The 23,044-nt window shown below is 44.5% G+C and overlaps 2 protein-coding genes and 1 gene segment (V, D, J or C); 1 reads left to right on the top strand and 2 right to left on the bottom strand.

Moving 5' to 3' along the window:
• ZNF280B (zinc finger protein 280B) overlaps positions 1 to 2,845 on the bottom strand; it is a 28,644-nt gene extending 25,799 nt beyond the window's left edge. The window contains exon 1 of the mRNA XM_025400636.1: positions 2,835 to 2,845. The gene's annotated coding sequence lies outside the window, so the exon portion shown is untranslated. The remainder of the gene's footprint in view (positions 1 to 2,834) is intronic.
• LOC112633745 overlaps positions 1 to 23,044 on the top strand; it is a 674,114-nt gene that overhangs the window by 273,825 nt on the left and 377,245 nt on the right.
• ZNF280A (zinc finger protein 280A) lies at positions 900 to 6,934 on the bottom strand. Its single transcript, XM_025400637.1, has 2 exons — positions 6,742 to 6,934; positions 900 to 2,864 (listed from the first exon to the last, which is right to left on the bottom strand). The coding sequence occupies exon 2, from the start codon at positions 2,791 to 2,793 to the stop codon at positions 1,165 to 1,167; it is 1,629 nt and encodes a 542-aa protein (XP_025256422.1). The 5' UTR covers positions 2,794 to 2,864; positions 6,742 to 6,934; the 3' UTR covers positions 900 to 1,164.

The following is a 23,044-nucleotide window of genomic DNA, read 5'->3' as shown; positions in this document are numbered from 1 at the left end:
ACTGTTCCCGTACCCTCCCCGGTCGACAGCCCAATTTTTAAAAAGGTAAGAGGGGGCAAAACTTGAATAGACATTTAATTTAAAAAAAATACTCAGGTGGCTGATAACTATATAATCTCAAGGTCCATTACTCATCAGGGAAATGCTCATTAAAGCCACAATAAGGTACCACTACAATTTCAAGAGAAGGGCACTTACTAAAATGACTGACAGTACCAAGTGCTGGATCAGTAGCAATGGAATTTGCAATATCGGTGGTGGGAATGTAAATCGTTTCAACCACTTTGGAAATGTATTTGGCAGTATCTACACTAGAAAGCTAAATATATGCAGTTTCAGCACTTCTCATAGCCATACATACCCACGAGAAATGATTACATGCTTACCAAAAGATACGCACAAGCTCGTAGCAGCTTTATTCAAAATTGTCGAAGAATCAGCCTCAAAGTCCATCAACAGTAAAATAGATTTATATAAAACTGCCACAGTCACACAACAAAATTCTACCCAGCAATGAAAAAGAATGTGCTACTGCTACACACAGCAAAAATGCATCTCACTTATTTTATTTTACTTTATTTTGAGACAGAGTCTTGCTCTGTCACCCAGACTGGAGGGCAGTGGCGCGATCTCAACTCACTGCAAACTCCCCCACCCAGGTTCAAGTGATTCTCCTGCCTCAGCCTCCCGAGTAGCTGGGACTACAGGCACCCACCACTACACTTGGCTAATTTTTCTATTTTATGTAGAGAAGGGGTTTCACTATGTTGGCCAGCCTGGTCTCAAACTCCTGACCTCAAGTGATCCACCCGCCTCAACCCCTCAAAGTGATGGAATTACAGGCATGAACCATCACACCCAGCCATCTCACTTATTTTAAAAAGCCAAAGACAAGAATCTTTGTGTTATTCCATTTATTTAAAGTTCATAAACAAGAAAAACCTCTGAGGTCAGAATAGGGGATGGCTTGTTGGGAGCATTTGACTGGGAAAGGGCACGAAGACTTTGGAGCTACTTCTTGACAATAGGGAGCTGATGAGATGTCACTGTAAATAAAACCTGACAGTTGATGACATTGCTTGCTAGCATCTACAGCCACAAAGCACACATGGCCTAGCCTCACTTCTGCCTTTCGCAACTCCTGGAAGTGAGTCGAACATATTTTCAGCGAGAATCCTTGCTGCAAGGGAGTCTGGAATCTCCAGTGTTCATAGCCATCGTTTTAGTTTTTACAGGTGAAGGCGGAGGGTCAGTGTCACTCACAATAATGGAAGCCACACCACTTGATCCTGGCTGAACTGAAGCCTGAATAATAACTTTCGTTTCACGAGGCAACCCTTGCAGTTGCTCCGGCTTTTTAAATGTTTGATGGTTCTTGGTTTTGTGCTCTATTTCCTCCTTCAACGTCAAAAACTGTAGTCGGCACTTGGAACATCGAAGGACTCTCCTTCTGCTGTGCCTCCAGCAATGATTCATGTATGGTATCGCAGTTTTGAAAAGTTTGAGACAAAACAGACAAAGCAAATACTTTGTGTTTTCATGGCACGTTCTAAAATGTGTTTCCACATCAGCAAAGACCGACGATCTGTAATGGCAAACCTGGCACACATAGGGCATTTCGCCAGGCTTATGATGGTCCTTCATGTGTTGTAAGAGGACCTGATCTGTTTCGAATGACAATTCACAGATCTTACAGACAGCAGAGGGCCCCATGGCGATGTGCACACTGTCAATGTGACACTGTAGCTGGAAGGGAGTGGGAAACTGCCGGTGGCAGTGCTGGCAGGTGGTGTGGTCTTCCCAACTGTCGTTCCTCTGCTTCTCAAACTCCAAATGATGCTTCATGTGATTCATAAACTTAATATTTTTTAGAACTTTCATGCAACTGAGGCATTTAAAGGTGGTGTGAGTCTTCTCTTCTGGCTGCCCATCTCCTTTATGCTGTCCATAGTAAAAGTCGCTAAGTAACACGATGGGATTTTCTTTCCTGGGATCAAAGGTCTTCTTTTGACTTGCTAGACTTGAAATGTCTGTTATTACCAGGCCATCAGACCCATTTGCTCTCTCTGGATTCCTAAGATTGAAATGTGCTGTTCCATTAGCATCAGCCCAAGGAAATGTTGCTCCATTCTGAACGTGGTTTGATGAGTTGCAGACCCCCTGTGAGGATGTATTTGTGCTTATTATAGAAGAGCTATCTGAAGGGACCACAGCTAAAGAATGTACCCCTGGGATTTCATCCCTGAGTTTAACCCTTTTGGAATTTCTGCTGTTTATATCTGAAGTGGAAAGTCGCTTGGAATCAGGAGAACTCTCACTTCTGCCTCCTCCAGAGAACATAGCTCCAACTAGATGCTGAGTCCCTGGAGGGAGAGAATCTGAGGAATTGGGAGAAACAACGTGTGGTGAGCCCATTTTATAAGCAGGTTCAGGTGAAGACATCGCAGTGACAGGACTATCTGTAGATCTCCCCTCAGATGGAGAAACTGGCCTGATGGCTTTTGCCATAGAGGTCACATGATTTGCAGGTTGCCACACGTGAGCAGGATCTTGATGAAAGTGGCCTTTTCTTCTTCTTGAATTTGAGCCTGGGGTGACTCTGTTCAAAATGTTTGAAACGACTGGTTTTGAATTTGAAATCATCCCGACAAAGAGAATTTCAGCGTCTTTATGTACATGTTCCACCCCAACAAAGATCAGATCTGGATCTTCATCATCTTTGTCGCTTTCTTTGGATTCTCTCAAATTCTTCTTTGGTGATTCCACTTCCTTACACAAAAAGACATCTCCCATTTTCAGTTTACTTTTTGCTTGAAGCCACTGGTCCCTTCAACTTCCAGAGCTGTCTTTTTACAAATTGCCACCTAAGTGCAACCATGTGACAATAGTCAATATTTATTTCAAAAGACAAAATCATTACTTTATTGTACCCTCCCTTAAAACACTGAGGTAACTATCAACATCACTCTTTTACACATCAGAAATAAGGCTTGAAACATTTTAAATGGCATAATTTCAAATTCACCTCTCTCTCCTACCCTGGTCTTCTGCAGTTGTGAGGCAAAGGAAGCAAGATTTCAGGAGGTGCAGATGGAACATCTGAGAGTGCTCGCCTCTAAATTTTGCACTCTAGATGCCTCGCTCACCTCCTCCTCATCCCAGATGTACTCTCTCAGATGTCTAAGGTTTCTAGCCAACTTAAACAAAACTTCTCTCAAAAACATTCTGCTCTAAGCCTGGGCAACATAGCAAGACCCCATATCTACCAAAAAAAATTAAAAATCAAAAAAAAAACTAGCTTGGCATAGTGGTACACACCTGTAGTCCCAGCTACTTGGGAGGCTGAGCCAAGAGGAACACTTGAGCCCAGGACTTCAAAGCGATGTTCATGGCACTGCACTCCAGCCTGGGCAACCAAATGAGACCCCATCACACACACAATAAAAGCTACAACACACACACACCCTTTGCTGTTCCTGTAATGTTCCTTTTTTCAGTAAACCCAGTTGTGCAGTCTACAAACTTCAGAGTCATCCTTTGACAGACTTTCTCTCATACACCACCGTCAATCAATTAGCAAACTCAGTCTGCTCTATCTTCTAAAGATATCCGGAATCTGACTACTCTCTTCTATATCCACTGCCACCTCCCTGATGGAAGGTACTATGTTCTCTCCCTGGATCATTGCAGAAGTTGCCAGACTTAAAAGTTGTCAGATCTCCCCATGGTGGCCCCAGTGCCCCTGTTAAAATATACAGGGGAGCAAGTATATTTTGCTCTTAAGTCCTCAATGACTTTCCATCTCATTCATAGGAAATACCAGTAAACTTAAAATTTCCCCATAGAACCTTAGGTCATTATCACCCTTGCTAACTCCTCTCCCTCTGCTGCAGCCATCCTGAGCCCCATGAGTCTGGAACATACCAGACCTTTTTCTTTTTCAGAACTTTTGTTGTTGCCGGGCCTTGCATGCCTCTTTCCCCAGATTAACCCCATCTGGGCTCCTGATTTGCCTCACGTCAGTGGTTCCTCCTCAGCAAGGCTTCCCTGACCACAGTATCAAAAATCACAACCTCCTTAACTCATATGTTCTAACCTTCAATGCTATTTTTCAACTTAGCATTTATTACTGCCTACCACACAAGATGTAAAATATACCTTGCAAGCCCAGGAGTTTGAGGTTACAGTGAGCTATAATCATGTCACTGCATCCAGCCTGGGTGACTTTTATAATTGATGGCATCTTACAGTCAGCGAAAAATCCTATTTCTTTGTATAAGCTGACAGCCCACTAAACTTGTTTTATAGTTCGCTAATAGGATATCAACTACATTTTGGCAAACAATGGTTTAAGACAGGAATTGGAAAATTGGCCTTTCCCCTGTTTTTGTACAGTCAGCAAGTCAAGAATGTTTCTTACACTTTTAAGGTATTGTTTTCTTACTTTTTTCTATTATTAAGAGTACATTTTTTTCTTTTCTTTTTTTTTTTTTTTTTTTTTTTTTTTTTTTTGAGACGGAGTCTCGCTCTGTCGCCCAGCCTGGAGTGCAGTGGCGCTATCTCCACTCACTGCAAGCTCCGCCTCCCAGGCCCACGCCATTCTCCTGTCTCGGCCTCCCGAGTAGCTGGGACCACAGGCACCCACCACTGCGCCCGACTAATTTTTTATATTTTTAGTAGAGACGGGGTTTCACCATGTTAGCCAGGATGGTCTCAATCTCCTGACCTTGTGATCCGCCCGCCTTGGCCTCCCAAAGTACTGGATTACAGGCGTGAGCCACCACGCCCAGCCAAACTTTTTTTTTTTTTTGAGACGGAGTCTCGCTCTGCCGCCCAGGCTGGACTGCAGTGGCCAGATCTCAGCTCACTGCAAGCTCCGCCTCCCGGGTTCACGCCATTCTCTTGCCTCAGCCTCCCGAGTAGCTGGGACTACAGGCGCCCGCCATCTCGCCCGGCTAGTTTTTTTTTTTGTATTTTTTAGTAGAGACGGGGTTTCACCGTGTTCGCCAGGATGGTCTTGATCTCCTGACCTCGTGATCCACCCGTCTCGGCCTCCCAAAGTGCTGGGATTACAGGCTTGAGCCACCGCGCCCGGCCTAGCCAAACTTTTATATTTTTAAATCTGGGGGAATAAACAAGCAAAAGGAGGCGGGGCGTGGTGGCTCACACCTGTAATCCCAGCACTTTGGGAGGCCCAGGTGGGCATGAATCACTTGAGCTCAGGAGTTCCAGACCAGCCTGGCCAACATGGTGAAACCCCTTCTCTACTACAAATACAAAAATTAGCCAGGCATGGTAGCAGATGCCTGTAATCCCAGCTACTCAGCTACTCAGGAGGCTGAGGCAGGAGAATCTCTTGAACCTGGGAGGTGGAGGTTGCAGTGGCCAAGATCGCACCACTGCACTCCAACGTGGGTGACAGAGCAAGACTCTGTCTCAAAAAAAAAAAAAAAAAAAAAGAAAAAAGAAAAAGGAATATTTTATGACGTGAAAATTATACAACATTCAAAATGTCAGTGTTCACCATAAAGTGCTGTGAAACACGGCCATGATCATTTGTTTAGTGTTGTTGTCCATGGTTGCTTTCGCACTTTTATGACAGAGTTGAGTACAGTAGTCCCCCCTTATCTTTGGGGCATATATTCCAAGACCCCCAAAGTGGATGCCTGAAACTGCAGATGGAACCAAATTCAATATATACTATGTTTTTATATATATATACACACACACATGTGATCAAGTTTAATTTATAAATAGGCACAGTAAGAGGTTAAGAATAAAAAAAAAATAACAATATACTGTAATAAAAGGTATGTGAGGCAGGGTGTGGTGGCTCATGCCTGTAAGCCTTTGGGAGGCTGAGGTGGGTGGATTGCCTGAGGTCAGGAGTTTGAGACCAGCCTGGCCAACATGGTGAAACCCGTCTCTACTAAAAATACAACAGTTAGCTGGGCGTAGTGGCGAGCATCTGTAATCTCAGTTACTTGGGAGAGTGAGGCAGAAGAATCACTTGAACCCGGGAGGCAGGGGTTGCAGTGAGCTGAGATCATGCCACTGCACTCCAACCTGGGCAGCAAGAGTGAAACTCCATCTCAAAAAAATAAATTAATTAAATTAAAGGTATGTGAATGCAGTCTCTCGCTGACAAAATATCTTTATGTACTGTAGATCTTGGCAACCTTAGCATATGATTGTGTTTTCTTTCCTTATTACATTAAAAACTTTCCCATTTTCACTTAAAGGAAGCACTGTACAGCTTCTCTCTGGCATATTAGAATCGCCAGCCTGGCTACCCTTGTGCTTTGGGGCCATTATTGAGTACCATAAGGGTTAATTGAACACAAGCACTGAGATACCACCAGGACAGTCACTCTGGTAACTGCGATGGCTCCTAAGTGACTAAGGTACAGAGAGCGCAAACAGACAACAGCATGGGGACTCAGGACAAAGGGAGGATTACCATCCCAGGGCAGGGCTGACTCAAGAGCTTATCACACTACTCAGAAGGGCTGGAGACTTAAAACTTATGAATTGCCTAATTCTGGAGTTTTCCAATTAATATTTTGGAACTGCAGGTAACTGAAAGCACGAAAAGCAAAACCCTGGATAAAGGAAGACTACTGTAGTTGAAGCAAAGAATCGCAATGCCTAAAATATTTACCATCTAGTCCTTCACAGAACAAGTTTGCCAACTCTAGTTTTAGAGAGGCAAAATGAAAGATACCAAATTTCTCAGCTCACCAGTTCCTAAAGTTGCGTGTGCATCCAGATGATCCAGTGCAGCTCAGTATGTTCCACTCTGGGCCACGAGGGAAAGCGAAGCTGGAGCTTCCTTGTCTCCACCTCCCAGAGAAATTTGTCCAGAGACCAGCAGCACTGCTTCTGCAGGCGAACAATGCCGCTTGCTCTTCAAAGTCCTTTCTGAGGCCAGATCAGAAGGTCCCACTCCTTTTAAGCCCATTATAACCCAATCATTTTCCAGTCACATGTCTGAAGCAGTTTATCCTGATTGGATTTTCAGTTGTTGTCCAGCTTGATTGCCAAAACCTTTCCTCCAATTGCTACTCAAAGGAAAGAATGAGGGTTGGGCTTGAGGGTTGCCTTCTGGGTTGACTCAACTGGTGATGGGTGTCCTCCCTCTTCTCTCTGTTGTTCAGACTCCACCACCTTCTCTGCAGTGTGCCTGGGCCCTCAGCTACTGGGGGTCAGAAGGGATGGGGTGCGGAGTGGGAGGCAGTCCACATGTCTGTTCCAACGGAGCTCAAACAGAGATGAGGAAGTTCAAAGGCAGATATCTTTCCAGTAGAAGCCCCAGGGGGCAGGGTGTGTCTCACTCCCACAGCCCTTGAAGACTAGGCTCCCATAGGAGTTTCCCGGTGTCCAAACAGGGTCCTCACTGAGTCTTCAACAGCTTTCTCTAAGCAGCATCCCACTTCCTTCTTAATCAGTTTCCAGGGGTCAAAGGTCTGTCCTGATTCCCTCCCATCCCCTCTCACTTCCTTCCCTCCGTCTCTCCCTCCCCTCTCCTCCTTCACTGCCCCCTCCTTGGAATCTTTTCAGTTGAATTTCAGGCCCTCCCTTTCACTATCTTTACAGCCTTTGCAATCCAGATTAGAAAGCGGGGCAGGGGGAGCCTCAAGAGTCCCTCGACAGGTAAGAAATATTTGTATTTCCACCCCATTCCAACACAGTGCAATCAAGTTTCAAAATTAAACCAAAAATCATTTGCAAATTAAAATGTTCTAAAGTAACATCTCCTGATAAAACTTTAAAAATACCTTTCTGGGCCGGGCGTGGTGACTCACGGCTGTAATCCCAGCAATTTTGGAGGCCGAGGCAGCAGATCACATGAGTCCAGTAGTTTGAGACCAGCCTGGCCAACTTGGTGAAAACCCGTCTCTATTCTTTATAAAGTAAAATACAAAAATTTCCTGGGCTTGGCAGTGCACGCCTGTAATCCCAGGTACTTGGGAGGCTGAGGCAGGATAATCGCTTGAACCCAGTAGGCAGAGCCCAAGGTGGTATAAAAGTGTATGACACAGGGTCTTTATTTCTAGGGACTGGGGAAAGGCTGCTTGAGGGCATTGCAAGTAGCCAAGGGTGTGCCCCTGGAAAGCAAAGTGAAATGAGGACCGCTGCTGAGGTACACCTGTAGTCCCGGCTATTAAAGGGTGAGGTGGAAAGATCTTTGAGCCCAGGATATCCACACCAACCTCAGCAAAATATCAAGACCTCTGTTTCTACAAAAAAATTTTTTTTAATTAGCCAGGCACAGTAGCACGTGCCTGTAGTCCCAGCTACCCGGGAAGCTGAGATGGGAGGATTGCTTGAGCCAGGGAGATCGAGGTTGCAGTAAACTATGATTGCATCACCATACTTTAGCCTGGGTGGAAGAGAGAGACCTTGTCTCATTCATTCATTCATAAATAAATAAATAAGCAAGCAAAGTGAAATGAAGTGCAAGACTTAGACAGTAAAATTCTTCCAGGGGCCGGGCGTGGTGGCTCACACCTGTAATGCCAGCGCTTAGGTGGAGGCTTGAGCCCAGGAGTTTGAGACTAGCCTGGGCAACCTGGCAAAACCATGTTTCCACAAGAGAATACAAACAATTAGCCTGGGTGACAGAGTGAAACCCTGTCTCAAAAAAAAGAAAAAAGAAAGGGAGAGAGAGAGAGAGAGAGAGAGAGAGAAAGAGAGAGAGAAAGAAAGGAAGGAAGGAAGGAAGGAAGGAAGGAAGGAAGGAAGGAAGGAAGGAAAGAAAGAAAGAAAGAAAGAAAGAAAGAAAGAAAGAAAGAAAGAAAGAAAGAAAGAAAGAAAGAAAGAAAGAAGGAAGGAAGGAAGGAAGGAAGGAAGGAAGGAAGGAAGGAAGGAAGGAAGGAAGGAAGGAAGGAAGGAAGNGGAAGGAAGGAAGGAAGGAAGGAAGGAAGGAAGGAAGGAAGGAAGGAAGGAAGGAAGAGGGGAAGGCAGGGGAGGGGAGGGGAGGGGAGAGGAGAGGAGAGGCGGGGAGAGGAGAGGCGAGGCGAGGAGAGGCGAGGAGAGGAGAGGAGTATTCTGCAGAACTGATACTCACTCCTTCCTCTTTTCCAGAAAGAGAATCCTGCTAGGAAGATTCCAGGAAGCCTAGGCAGTGGTCAGGGGCTGGCTCAGGTATAAAGCAGGCCCTTCCCCTGAGACAGAAAGTTGTGGCAGTAGTGCTTATGGGAGGTGAGAAAATTGAGAGGAGTGTCTAGAAATAGCTCGGAGTGGCATCTTATTTTCTTTTGCTCAGTTTTAAAAGTCCCAAATAAAACCTCATCTAGCTGTTCTAACCAAGCTATTCTAACCCACTAATCTAGTAAAAATAAAATCACATGGTCTGAATATAAATTTGCATCAGGATACATGCCTTTCCTATGAAACATTTATGTTCCCTTATAAAATATATCCTCCTTTTCTGCAGAAAACTAACTGTAATGCATCTAAAGGTCACAGAATGTGGTGAAACATCCTCATCGTTGATTTTTTTAAAAAATTTTTATTTATTTATTTTTTGAGACGTGGTCTCATGCTCTGTTGCCCAGGCTGGAGTGCAGTGGCACAATCACACAGTCTTGATATCCTGGACCCGAGCGATCCTCCCACCTCAGCCTCCCAAGTAGCCAGGACAATAGGCAGATGCCACTATGTCTAAATAATTTAGTTGTATTTTTTAGTAGAGATGAGGTCCCACTATGTTGCCTGAACTAGTCTCAAGCTCCTGAGCTCAAGCAATCTTCCCACCTCGGCCTCCCAAAGTTCTGGGATTACAGGTGTGAACTACCCGCACCCCTGCCCTGCACAGCTGATTCTTTTTTTTGAGACCACACTCTGTTGGCCTGGCTGGAGTACAGTGGCATGATCTCTGCTCACTGCAACCTCCATCTCCCAGGCTCAAGCAATTCTCGTGCCTCAGCCTCCCAAGTAGCTGGGATTACAAGTGTGTGCCAACAAGCCCAGCTAATGTTTGTATTTTTAGTAGAGACAGGGTTTCACCATATTGGCCAGGCTAGTCTTGAACTCCTGATCTCGGGTAATCTGCCCACCTCAGCCTCCCAATTATAGGATTATAGGCGTGAGCCACCACGCCCAGCCGTAGCTGATTCTTTATCAGTCTGCCTTTGGGAAGTTTCCGCTGGGAAACTCTTTCAGACCAGCCCCACTTTCCAAACAAAGAATTCCAGTGATGAGATTAAAGCTTGTCACAATATGTTTTTCAAATGACTGGTAGAAGCACACCTTAAGATTAAAAAAGAAAAAGAAAAAATGGCTGAAATCTTGAATCCTTTATTGCTTTAAGGCACAGAATAGGAAATGGATGGTGCGTCAGGGATGGATGCAGGTAGGGACAGACCATCACTCATGCCACCTTGCTGTGTTTATGAAACAGAGTGCTGGAAATTAAATTTAAGGGATACACAAAGAGGTGCCCAGTCAGATGAACTCAGAGTTGGAATTGCTGTTTGTGAGACAGTTACGTCAAAGGAAGAAAAGAAGGAGAGAAGAAAGGTGAATATCAGGAGAATTTTCCAGCCAGAAGAAAGACACAGAGGCACAGGCATTTCATGGTCTGGAACAAGAAGAGCACAGAGACAAGTGTGGCTCCAGTTAAAGGACCAGCAGAGAGGAAAGATGAGGTCACTGATTTGGGTAGGGGACATAACAGTTAAGATATTGTTGGTCAGGCCGGGCGCGGTGGCTCAAACCTGTAATCCCAGCACTTTGGGAGGCCGAGGCGGGTGGATCACGAGGTCAGGAGATCGAGACCATCCTGGCTAACATGGTGAAACCCCGTCTCTACTAAAAATACAAAAAACTAGCCAGGTGAGGTGGCGGGCGCCTGTAGTCCCAGCTACTCGGAGGCTGAGGCAGGAGAATGGCGTAAAACCCGGGAGGTGGAGCTTGCAGTGAGCTGAGATCCGGCCACTGCACTCCAGCCTGGGTGACACAGCGAGACTCCGTCTCAAAAAAAAAAAAAAAAAAAAAAAAAAAAAAAAGATATTGTTGGTCAAAGTCAAGATTTTGGGATTTATACTGAATGAGATGAGAGATTACAGGACATTTATTTGAAAAAGGAAGTTACATGCTATGTTTATATTTTAGTTTTCATCAAATTTGGAAAATCTGCCATTACATCTTCAATTTTTTTTTGGTTACCTCTATTATGGACTCAAGATAAGATGCTGCCCTCCACCACTGTGACTGCCCCTGAAGTGTTATGTTGAAGCCCTAACTCCTCTTGTTGTATTTGAAGATAGGGCCTTTAGAAGGTAATTAAGGTTAAATGAGGTCATAAGGGTGGGGTCCTAATCCCATAAAATTAGCATCTGTATGAGAAGTGACACCAGGGAGCTGACTCTCTGTGAGCTGAGGAAGGGGTCCTGTGAGGACATAACAAGAAGGTGGCCATCTAAAGCTGAGAAGACCCTCATCAGAAACTGAATCAGCTGGAACCTTGATCTTGGACTTCTAGCCTTCAGAACTGAGAGAACACATTTCTACTGTCTAAGCCACACAGTGTACGGTATTCTTTTAAACTCTATCTTGGCAGAGAAGTCTGTGTTATTTTATTATGGCAGCCCAAACAGACTAATATTCCCTCTCTCTCCACTTCCTCAGAGATTACAATTACACATATTATTGAGCTCTTGAAATTGTCCCCACAGTTTACTGACCCTCTGCTCATTTTCTTTTTTGTATTTGTTTTCCGTTTTGGGGAGTTTCTATTGCTATCCTCCAGTTTAATAAACTTTTCTTCTGCAATGTCTAATCCTCTGTTAATCTCATTCAGTGTATTCTTCAGCTCAAGCATAGTTTTCATCTGTAGAAGTTCAATTTGAGATGCTTTTACATCTTCTGTGTCACTGCTTAACATTCTCCAGCTTTCCCCTAACATGTGGAAGATCATTGTAATAACTGTTTCAATCTTCTTGTCTGCTAATGCACTAATTATATCATCTAGGACATCATTGGAGCCTAATTCAGTTGATTAATTTTTCTCCTTATTATGGATAGTATTCCCTGGCTTCTTTGCCTGCCTGGTAATTTTTGATTAGGTGTCAGGTTTGATCTTGCTGGACTTGAATATTTTTGTATTCCTTTAAATATGCTTGAACCTTCTTCTGGGATGCAGTTAAATTACTTCAAGCTCGTTTAATCCTTTAAGGCTTGCTTTTAAGTGTAGGTGGCCTGATTTTGCTCCATGACCAAGGCAATGCCCCTCTGGGAATCTATGGTATATCAGCCTACAATATCTCTTTCAACTTGGTGTGGCAAATTCTCTCAGAGAATGAAAACAAGTGCATGAAAAGGATGAAATGAGCAGGGGAGCTCTTTGCAGCATGCCAATGTTGCTAGATACACAATCCAACTTGACCCTTTAAGCTCTGCTAAATGTCCTAGTGGTTTCTTTAGTGCAGACATAAAGATGAAGTTTACACACAGGGACAGGGGGACCAGAGAATGGAGCAGCAGTCCCAACCAGGAAGGGTGGCAATGCCTTGGGAGCCCAAGACCAGGCCTTGGTTTAAGTTCAAACTGTTGGAAGTGAATAGAGCAGCGTAAAGCAGTCCTTGAAAGAACCTGGACAGGTCAGTTGATGCCTCTAAACTTGGGGACTTCAGGGCTATGCCGGAAGGACCTGGGCCAGGTTCTTAAAGTCCACGTGAAGCATCCTGCTGCAGTGGCTCATGCCTGTAATCCCAACACTTTGGGAGGGCAAGCCAGGTGAATCATTTGAGGTCAGGAGTTCGAGACCAGCCTGATTAACATGGTGAAACCCTGTCTCTACTAAAAACACAAAAAAGTTAGCCAGGCGTGGTAGTGACAGCTACTCGAGAAGCTGAGGCAGGAGAATGGCTCAAACCTGGGAGGCAGAGGCTGCAGTAAGCCAAGATCATGCCGTTGCCCTCCAGCCTGGGTGACCAAGCAAAACTCGGTCTCAAAAAAAAAAAAAAAAAAAATTCCACATGAAGGATGCAGAGATGCCTATGAGTGACAATATGTCTAATCTCCTACTTTAAGAATGGCCATTTTCAAATTCTAACATTCCTTCAACATTTATTAATTCTTTTGTAAAGAAGAATGTAGATTTGTCTATCAGTGTGGCATCAGGAAGATTTACGTTATTTAAAAATGTTATAAACAGATACTGTCATTATTTTTATGATGCTTCAAATTTCAAGTGAGACTCCCTTTACCGTGGTCCCCATATCTTTTTGTTTTTTTTTCCTTTTTTGAGAGAGAGAGTCATGGTCATCCATTTATTTCACACCTGATTCTCATTACATCAGTCAGAGAGGAAGGAGTCATGCACCAGTGCATACAATTGTGCTGTTCTATTATCCTTTGGACAATATTGGGATCCAGGTTCTAATTATTTTTAAGTTCAGGATCTGGATCAGAGCCCAAAGAGGTTAACTGCTGCTGCTGGGGACTGGGAGCTGCTGAGAGAACAGCAGGAAACAGGCATGGAGCTGACCATGGAGGGTTCATGCTCCAGAACTCCCATCTGGGTACCTGAGGATCTTTCATGGAGATCATGGACTGGGGTGTGACAGCACTTCCTCAAAGCAAACGGGGATGGCAAGCATGGGGCTGGTACTTGGGAGTTGGAAAAACCATCATATTTGCACAGGGAGAAATTGAAAAACTGCTGTCCTTCCATCTGTATCCCAGAATCCTATGTAGAACCATGAGGACAGGGCCAATTGGTTCCTTGGCCTCTGTTTGTCCTCATGAGTAGTCCAGTAGGAGTCCTGCAAAGTTATCACCATCTGGAGTCAGTGCTGCCAACTCTTCTTTATGCCCCTCTGCTTGAGATGCTAGTTGATTGCTTTAGACTATTCACGATTCTTCTTCCTCAACTCTTCACATTAAAGAAATTCCTGGCCAGATATAGTGGCTCATGCCTGTAATCCCAGCACTTTGGGAGACCAGAAGTTGGAGACCAGCCTGGGCAACATGGTGAAACCCTGTCTCTACAAAAAAAAATAGAAAAATTAGCTGAGCTTGGTGGTGGGTGCCTGTAGTCCCAGCTACTTGTGACGCTGAGTTAGGAGGATCACCTGGAACCTGGGAGGCAGAGGTTGCAGTGTGCCGAGATAACACCACTGCACTCCAGCCTGGGTAACAGAGTAAGACTGTCACAAAAAAAAAAAAAAAAAAAAAAGGCCGGGCGCAGTGGCTCAAGCCTGTAATCCCAGCACTTTGGGAGGCCGAGACGGGTGGATCACGAGGTCAGGAGATCAAGACCATCCTGGCTAACATGGTGAAACCCCGTCTCTACTAAAAAATACAAAAAACTAGCCGGGCGAGGTGACGGGCGCCTGCAGTCCCAGCTACTCGGGAGGCTGAGGCAGGAGAATGGCGTAAACCCGGGAGGCAGAGCTTGCAGCGAGCTGAGATCCGGCCACTGCATTCCAGCCTGGGCGATAGAGCGAGACTCCGTCTCAAAAAAAAAAAAAAAAAAGGAAAGTAATTCCCGTTCTTTGAGGAAACTCTGGATCTCCTAGTCACTCCATGTTTTAATCAACTGTTCTGAGGGTTTTCTAGTTCCTTGGTTTCATAATTTCAGTCTTAAGTCATACTTTCTCCGTTTTTATTCCTGAGTTTCCTCCTAAGGTTCTTTTCATTGCAGCCACAGGGACTAGTTCGGGGTCTGCAGAGAACTAGTACTTACTCTGCCCAAACGGAATCCAAGAGCATCAGAAGGGGCCCAAAGGCAGAAATGTGTTTCTGCTCTCTGCTTTTGGCAGTCTTGCTCTCCATGTCTTTTTGACATGTCTCCTGATATAGTTTGGGTGTTGTACTCATCAGGATGTAACCCCTGATGCTGGACATGAAGTCTGGTGAGAAGTGATTGGATCGTGGAGGTGGATTTCTCATGAATGGTTTAGTACCATCCTGTTGGTACTGTCCTCAATGATAGTGAGTGGGTTCTCCTGATACCTAATTGTTTTAAAGTATGTGGCACCTCCCGCCTCTCTCTTGCTCTGGCCATGGTATAGCTGTTATGGAAAGCAGTACGGTGGTTCCTCAAAATATTGAAAATAGAGCTACCATATGATTCAGCAATTCCATTTCTGGGTATATATCACAAGAAAATGAAATCCATATGTTGAAGAGGTATCTTTACTCTCATGTACATTGCAACATTATTCACCACAGTCAAGATGTGGAATCAACCTGAGTGTTCATCAATGGATAAAGATAATGTGGTATGTATACACAATAAAATACTATTCAGCCCTTTCTTTCTTTTTTTTTTTTTTTTTTTTTTTGAAACAAGATAAGAAGATCTTCCTCTGTCACCCAGGCTGGAGTGCAGTGGCATGACCATCATAACTCACTGCCGCCTTGAACTCCTGAATTCAAGCAATCCTCCCACCTCATCCTCCCAAGTAATCAGGACCACAGGTGCATGCCACCAACACCTGGCTAATTAAAAAAAGAAAATTCTGTAGCGACAAGGTCTCACTTCGTTACCCAGGCTGGTCGCAAACTCCTGTACTCAAGTGATCCTCCCTTCTTGGCCTCCCAAAGTGCTAGGATGACAGGCAAAAGCCACCACGCTTTACCACTATTCAGCCTTAAAATCAAAGGAAGTTCTGTTATTTGCAACAACGTCGATAAACCTGGATGACATTATGTTAAGTGAAATAAGCCAGACATAGAGGGACCAATACACGGTGTTTCACTTATATGTGGAATCTAAAAAAGTTAAACTCACAGAAGCAGAGAGTAAAATGGTGGTTACTAGGGTCAGGATGGGTGGAGGATGGGAAAAAAATATATATAGTATATACAAAAATACAAAAATTTCAGTTAAACAGGAGGAATTATTAGTTTTGGAGACCTAATGTATAGTATTACAGCAATGTGACTATAATAATAGTGTAGAGTATATTTTAAAATTGCTAAGTGAGTAGATTTTGAATGTTCTCATCACAAAATTATAAGTATGAGGTGATTGCTACATTAATTGGCTTGATTGATATGTTAATTGGCTTGATTTAATCATTACATAATGTGTACACATATATTTATCATGTTGTACATCATAAAATGTATACAAATTGTCATCTGTCAATCAAACTTTTAAAAACACATTCAAGATCTGGGCACTAAGTATGTTCAATTGTTATTGCTTCAGTAGACAGACCTAGAAAATACAATGTACTCATATTTCCATTTAAATTTAGTGCCATGGCAGGAATTCTTACCTTCTTTCATTTTATTTTATTTTATTTTATTTATTTTTATTTTTTGAGACAGGGTCTCACTCTGTCGTCCAGGCTGGAGTGCAGTGGTGCAGTCTCGGCTTACTGAAAGCTCTGCCTCCCGGGTTCAAGTGATTCTCCTGCCTCAACCTCTCCAGTAGCTGAAATTACAGGCGCATACCACCATGCTCGGCTAATTTTTTGTATTTTTAGTAGAGATGGGGTTTCACCATGTTGGCCAAGCTTCTCTTGAACTCCTGACCTCAAGTGATCTGCCCATCTCTGCCACCCAAAGTGCTAGGATTACAGGTGTGAGCCCCTGTGCCTGGCCCCTTCTTTCATTTAATATTTTTATATATACTATACTCAAGTGATCCTACTGCCTGGGCCTCTGATATGGTTTGGCTGTGTCCCCACCCAAATCTCATTTTGAATTATAGCTCCCATAATTCCCACGTGTTGTAGGAGGGACCCAGTGGGAAATTGCTGAATCATGAGGGAGGTTTCCCCCATACTGTTCTTATGATAGTGAATAAGTCTTATGAGATCTGATGGTTTTATAAGGGGTTTCCTGCTTTCACTTGGCTCTCATTCGCTCTTGCCTGCTGCCATATAAGATGTGTCTTTTGCCTTCCACCATGATTGTGAGGTCTCCCCAGCTACGTGGAACTCTGAGTCCATTAAATTTATTTTTCTTTATAAACTACCCAGGCTCAGGTATGTCTTTATCAGCAGTGTGAAAATGGACTAATACAGCCTCCCAAGGTGTTAGGATTACAGGCAAGAGCCACCATACCTGGCCACTATTCAGCCTTAAGATCAAAGGAAATTCTGTTATTTGCAACAAGATAGATAAACCCAGATGGTGTTGTGTTAAGTGAAATAAACCAGACACAGAGAGACAAATACAGTGTCTCACTTATTTTAATTTTTTTTTAATTACATTTTTTGTACAGATGGAGTCTCACTATGTTGCCCAAGCTGGTCACCAATTCCTGGATTCAAGTGATCCTCTTGCCTTGACTTCCCAAGTGCTTGGATTACAGGTGTGAGCCACTGTGCCTGGCCTATTTATATTTTTAAATCCCATCATTCTTATTATAAGACAAGTACAAGAATCTCTCCTAAGTCTAACTGTATTAGGCCATTCTTGCATTGTTACAAAGAAATACACGAGACTGGGTAATTTATCAAGATGTTTAACTGGCACACGGTTCTGTGGGCTGTACAGGAAGCATAGTGGCATCTACTTGTGGGGAGACCTCAGAAGCCTTACAATCGTGACAGAGGGTGAAGGGGAGCAGTCATGTCGCATGGTGAAAACAGGAGCAACAGAACAAGAGGGGCGGTGCTACACTTTTTTTTTTTTTTTTGAGATGGGAGTCTTGCTCTGTTGTCCAGCCTGGAGTGCAGTGGTGCCATCTGGGCTCACTGCAAGCTCTGCCTCCTGGGTTCAAACCATTCTACTGCCTCAGCCTCCCGAGTAATTGGGACTACAGGTGCCCGCCACCACGCCCAGCTAATTTTTTGTATTTTTGGTAGAGATGGAGTTTCATCGTATTAGCCAGGATGGTCTCGATCTCCTGACCTCGTGATCCACCAGCCTCGGCCTCCCAAAGTGCTGGCATTACAGGCGTGAGCCACCGTGCCCGGCAGTGCTACACACTTTTAAACAACTAGATCACTGAGAACTCACTCACTATCAGGAGGATAGCACCCAGGGGGATGGTGCTAAACCATTCACAAGAAATCACACCCATGATCCAATGACCTTTCACCAGGCCCCACCTCCAACATTGGGAATTACATTTCAATATGAGATTTCCTTGGGCAAACACATCCAAACTATATTATTCTGCCCCTGGCCCCACCCAAATCTCATGTCCTTCTCATATTTCAAAATACAATCATGCCTTCTCAATAATCCCCCAAAGTCTTAATTTATTCCAGCATTAACTCAAAGGTTCAAAGTCTTATCTGACATAAGGCAAACATCTTCCACATATGAGCCTGTAAAATAAAAAATAAGTTAGTTACTTCCAAGATATAATTGGGGTACAACCATTGGGTAAACATTCCCATTCCCCAAGGGAGAAATCAGCCAAAAGAAAGGGGCTACAGGCCCCATGCAATTCTGAAACCTAGCAGGGCAGTTGTTAAATCTTAAAGCCCCAAAATAATCTCCTTTGACTCCATGTCCCACATCCAGGACACACTGATGCAAAGGGTGGGCTCCCAAGGCCCTGGGCAGCTCCACCCCTGTGGCTTTGCAGGGTTCAGCCCCACCCTTGTGGCTATGCAGGGTGCAGCCCCTGCTGCTACTCTCATGGGCTGGCATTGAGTGCCTGAGGCTTTTCCAGGTACAGGGTGCAAGCTATGGGTGGATCCACTACAGCTCCACTAGGTAGTGCCCCAGTGGGGACTCTGTGTGTTGGCTCCAACCCCACATTTCCCCTCCACACTGCCCCAGTAGAGGTTCTTTGTGAGGCTAACATTTTGTTTGTTTGTTTTTTGAGAGAGGGTCTTCCTCTGTCTTCCAGGCTGGAGTGCAGTGGCATAATCATGGCTCAGTGCAGCCTTGAACTTCTGGGCTCAATAGATCATCCCGCCTTCCACAGTGCTGGGTTTACAGGCGTGAGCCACTACACCCAGCCAAAACACGCGCACCATTCTTATGTCAACCTAGTAATGGAGAGAAGCTCTTTAAAAGAAAATGATGTGTATTTGACAATAGAGCATTGCAATGAAAATATGTATGCCCTTTGTGTGCATTTGGGGAGGTAAAGGAAGACAAAGGTTTTTAAAGGAGAGATAAGAAGGATTACATAATTGTTTTGAGATAATTATCCTTGACTACAAAGATCAAGAGCAAGGGTGATGCTAGTCCAAGGTTGGAGAGGCAGTTGCTGGGCAGATGCCCTTATGGAAATATTTTTTGCTTCAGGTTGCGATGGCCTTTGTACAAGGCTGTTTCTGTAGAGTCTTTTGTCATTGTTTTGTTATCAGCTATGCAAGCGTGAAAACCCTCTCTTCAGGGCCTTCCCAGGCTCTGTTTGTCAAGTTTTGCTTTGTTGTTGTTGTTGTTTTAACATTAGTGGCTCCGTTTTGAGTCTGACAACTTTCACACTTCTAAGTTAGAGTTTAGAAAATATTCTGTTACTTTTTTTTCTAAAAATGTATTTTAACCTCTTTCTTTCTTTTTTTTTTTTTTTTTTCTCTGAGATGGGGTTTCGCTCTTGTTGCCCAGGCTGGAGTGCAGTGGCATGATCTGGGCTCACCGCAACCTCCGCCTCCCAGGTTCCAGCGATTCTCCTGCCTCAGCCTCCGTAGTAGCTGGGATTACAGGCATGTGCCACCATGCCCGGCTAATTTTGTATTTTTAGTAGAGATGGGGTTTCTCCATGTTGGTCAGGCTGGTCTCAAACTCCCGACCTTAGGTAATCCGCCCACCTCCGCCTCCCAAAGTGCTGGGATTATAGGCGTTAGTCACCGCGCCCGGCCCTTTTTTTTTTTTTTTTTTTAAATGAGACGAAGTCCCACTCTGGCACAGGCTAGAGTGCAGTGACGCGATCTCAGCTCACTGCAAACTCCACCCTCCCTGGTTCAAGTGATTCTCCTGCCTCAGACTCCCAAGTAGCTGGGATTACAGGCGCCTGCCACCGTGCCTGGCTAATTTTTGAATTTTTAATAGAGACAGGATTTGCCATGTTGGCCAGGCTGGTCTGGAACTCCCGACCTCAGGTGATCCACTAGCCTTGGGCCCTCAAAGTGCTGCGATTATAGGGGTGAGCCACCGTGTCCAGCTTTTCTTTTTCCTTTTTTCTTTTTTTTTGAGGTGGAGTCTCGCTCTGTTGCCCAGGCTGGAGTGCAGTGGCACGATCTCGGCTCACTGCAAGCTCTGCCTCCCGGGTTCGAGCCAGTCTCCTGCCTCAGCCTCCCGAGTAGCTGGGACTACAGGCACCCGCCACCATGCCGGGCTAATTTTTTGTATTTTCAGTAGAGACGGGGTTTTACCATGTTAGCCAGGATGGTCTCGATCTCCTGACCTCGTGACACACCTGCCTTGGCCTCCCAAAGTGCTGGGATTACAGGCGTGAACCACCGCGCCCAGCCTATTTTTTCTTTTTATACTGGATTTTAATAACTAAGAACAGAATTCTTAAAGTCAAAGGTTTTAAAGGCCGAGCATCAAACACATTTGCAGCATAGGGTAAAAGAGAAATGAGCCCTTGGAAAATAGAATCATGCAGGAGTCTTTCAAGGATATTAATGCTACTACTCAATTTTATCTGATTTCTGTTTGATGGCAATGCTGATGTTGCTGATCTATTTTCCAAGCAACACTGGAAATTTAAATTCTTATGTTGTCTCTCAATTTTAAAATGCAAAAAGTACATATTTTTTAAGTTTTAAAGCATAATGAAGCCAAAAAAAAGCACATCTGTGTGTTGATTTGAACTGTGAATTCCCTGTACCCAAATCTGGCTTATTGAGATGTGTATTTTACACTTCACTCATTTCTGAACTTCAGGCGAGTGGCACATGCAGAACTTAAGGTGAGGGGCGCATGCAGAATGATGTGGTCCCTAACTGCCCACAGAAGTGTCTCTAGTGATTGCAGCAGCTTAATCTAAGAGTTATCCCAACAGTCATCTTCATCCCAAATATTTTAGTATAGTATTTTAGTATAGACATCCCTCACTATCTGAAGGGGATTGAATACCAGCGTCCTCAGATACTCGAATCTCTTATATAAAATGGCCTAGGATTTGCATATAACTGACACACATCCTCCCATATGCTTTATTTTTCTCTATTTATTTATTTTTGGAGACAGAGTCTCTCTCTGTCACCCAGGCTGGACTGCAACAGTGTAATCTCAGCTCAATGCAACCTCCGCCTCCTGGGTTCAAGCAATTCTCCTGCCTCAGCCTCCCAAGTAGCTGGGATTATAGGCATGAGCCTCCATGGCCTGCCACCCTCCCATATACTTTAGATCATCTCTAGATTACTTATAATACTTAAGACAATGTATTATAGTTGTTGTTGTTTTGAGACAGAGTCTCACTCTGTCACCCAGGCAGGAGTGCAGTGGCTTGATTATGGCTCACTCCAGCCTTGACCTCTTGAGCTCAAGTGATCCTCCCACCTCAGCCTCCTGAGTATCTAGGACTATAAGCATGAGCCACCATGCCCGGCTAGACTTTTTTTTTCTCTCTCTCTTTTTTGGAAGAGACGAGTTCTTACTGTGTTGTCCAGGCTGGTCTTGAACTCCTAGGCTCAAGCAATCCTCTGGCCTCAGCCTCCCAAAGTGCTAGGATTACAGGTGCTAGCCACTGAACCTGGCAATATCCGTAACAATGTAAATGCTATTTAAATAGTTGTCATATTATATTTGTTTTAAAATTTGTATTACTTTAATTGTTGAATTGTTATTATTTTTTGAAATATTTTCAATCCACAGTTGGTTGAATCCTCAGATGAGGAACTCATGAGGTGTAGAGGGCTGGCTGTATATTATTTAGCAAGGCACCTAATCTATGACTCTTAAGCCTGTGGTTCTCATCCTGCTACACATTCAAATTGCCCAACCCTATCCCAGATCAGTTAGATTAAAACTTAGAGTAGTCCCTTTTCAGATGCTGAATGGATCCATGTGCCCTCCACCTGAGAAAAGGCTAGTGATGAGGGTTGAGGGGAAGTACCTTTTTCCACCTCCCACTTCACAGGAGAAGGCTTTTCTTTCACCATTTTCAGATTATTTTTATTTATTTATATTTTATTTTTTGAGACAGGGTCTTATTCTATCACCATGCAGTGGCAAGATCACAGCTCACTGCAGCCTCAGTCTTCCGGGGCTCCCCAGTAGCTGGGACCTGCAGGCATGTGCCACCATGCCTGGCTAATTTTTGTATCTTTTGTAGAGATGGGATTTCACCATGTTACCTGGGCTGGTCTCCAACTCCTGGGCTCAAGCAATCCTCCTGCCTTGGCCTCCCAAAGTGTGTGTGTGTGTGTGTGTGTGTGTGTGTGTGTGTGTGTGTGTGTGTTTTGAGATGGAGTCTCGCTCTGTCGCCCAGGCTGGAGTGCAGTGGTGCCATCTCGGCTCACTGCAAACTCCACCTCCCAGGTTCACGCCATTATCCTGCCTCAGCCTACCGAGTAGCTGGGACTACAGGCGCCCGCCACCACGCCCGGCTAATTTTTTTTGTATTTTTAGTAGAGACAGGGTTTCACTGTGTTAGCCAGGATGGTCTTGATCTCCTGACCTCTTGATCCGCCCACCTTGGCCTCCCAAAGTGCTGGGATTACAGGCGTGAGCCACCGCACCCAGCCATGTTTTGTTTTTTTTAAGACAGGCTCTTGCTCTATTGCCAGGCTCTAGGGTGCAATGACAGCTCACTGTAGCCTCAACCTCCTGGGCTCAAGCGATCCTCCCACCTCAGGGTCCCAAGTAGTGGGAATCACAGATGTGGGCCACCACACCTGGCTTTTCATTTGATTCTTAACCCAGACAAATGAAATCGGTATTTCCAGAGGTGCGACCCTGGAGTATGTATTATAAAAGCTCCCAGATGTCTAATGAGCAGCCTGGCTGGAAAACCACTGCCCTTGATGGCCCTGGCCCCTGCTCAGCTGTCACCAAGTAAAGCAACCAGTGTGAATGAAGCCCTCTCCATCACTCTCTATGACGGGCTGAATTGTGCTCCCCTCAATTCCTATGTTGAAATGCTAACCCATGGTACCTCAGAATGCAACCATATTTGGAGATAAGGCCTTTAAAGAGGTCATGAGGCCATTATGGTTGG

Source organism: Theropithecus gelada, chromosome 10 (genome assembly GCF_003255815.1).
Source record: "Theropithecus gelada isolate Dixy chromosome 10, Tgel_1.0, whole genome shotgun sequence".
Classification (NCBI taxonomy): Eukaryota; Metazoa; Chordata; class Mammalia; order Primates; family Cercopithecidae; genus Theropithecus; species Theropithecus gelada.
Note: the sequence above shows the minus strand (reverse complement) of the source record. Positions and strands in the feature narration are given on the sequence as shown.

Excerpts from the sequence above, each read along its gene's own strand:
- ZNF280A (XM_025400637.1), bottom strand. The coding sequence starts at position 2,793 with ATGGGAGATGTCTTTTTGTGTAAGGAAGTGGAATCACCAAAGAAGAAT.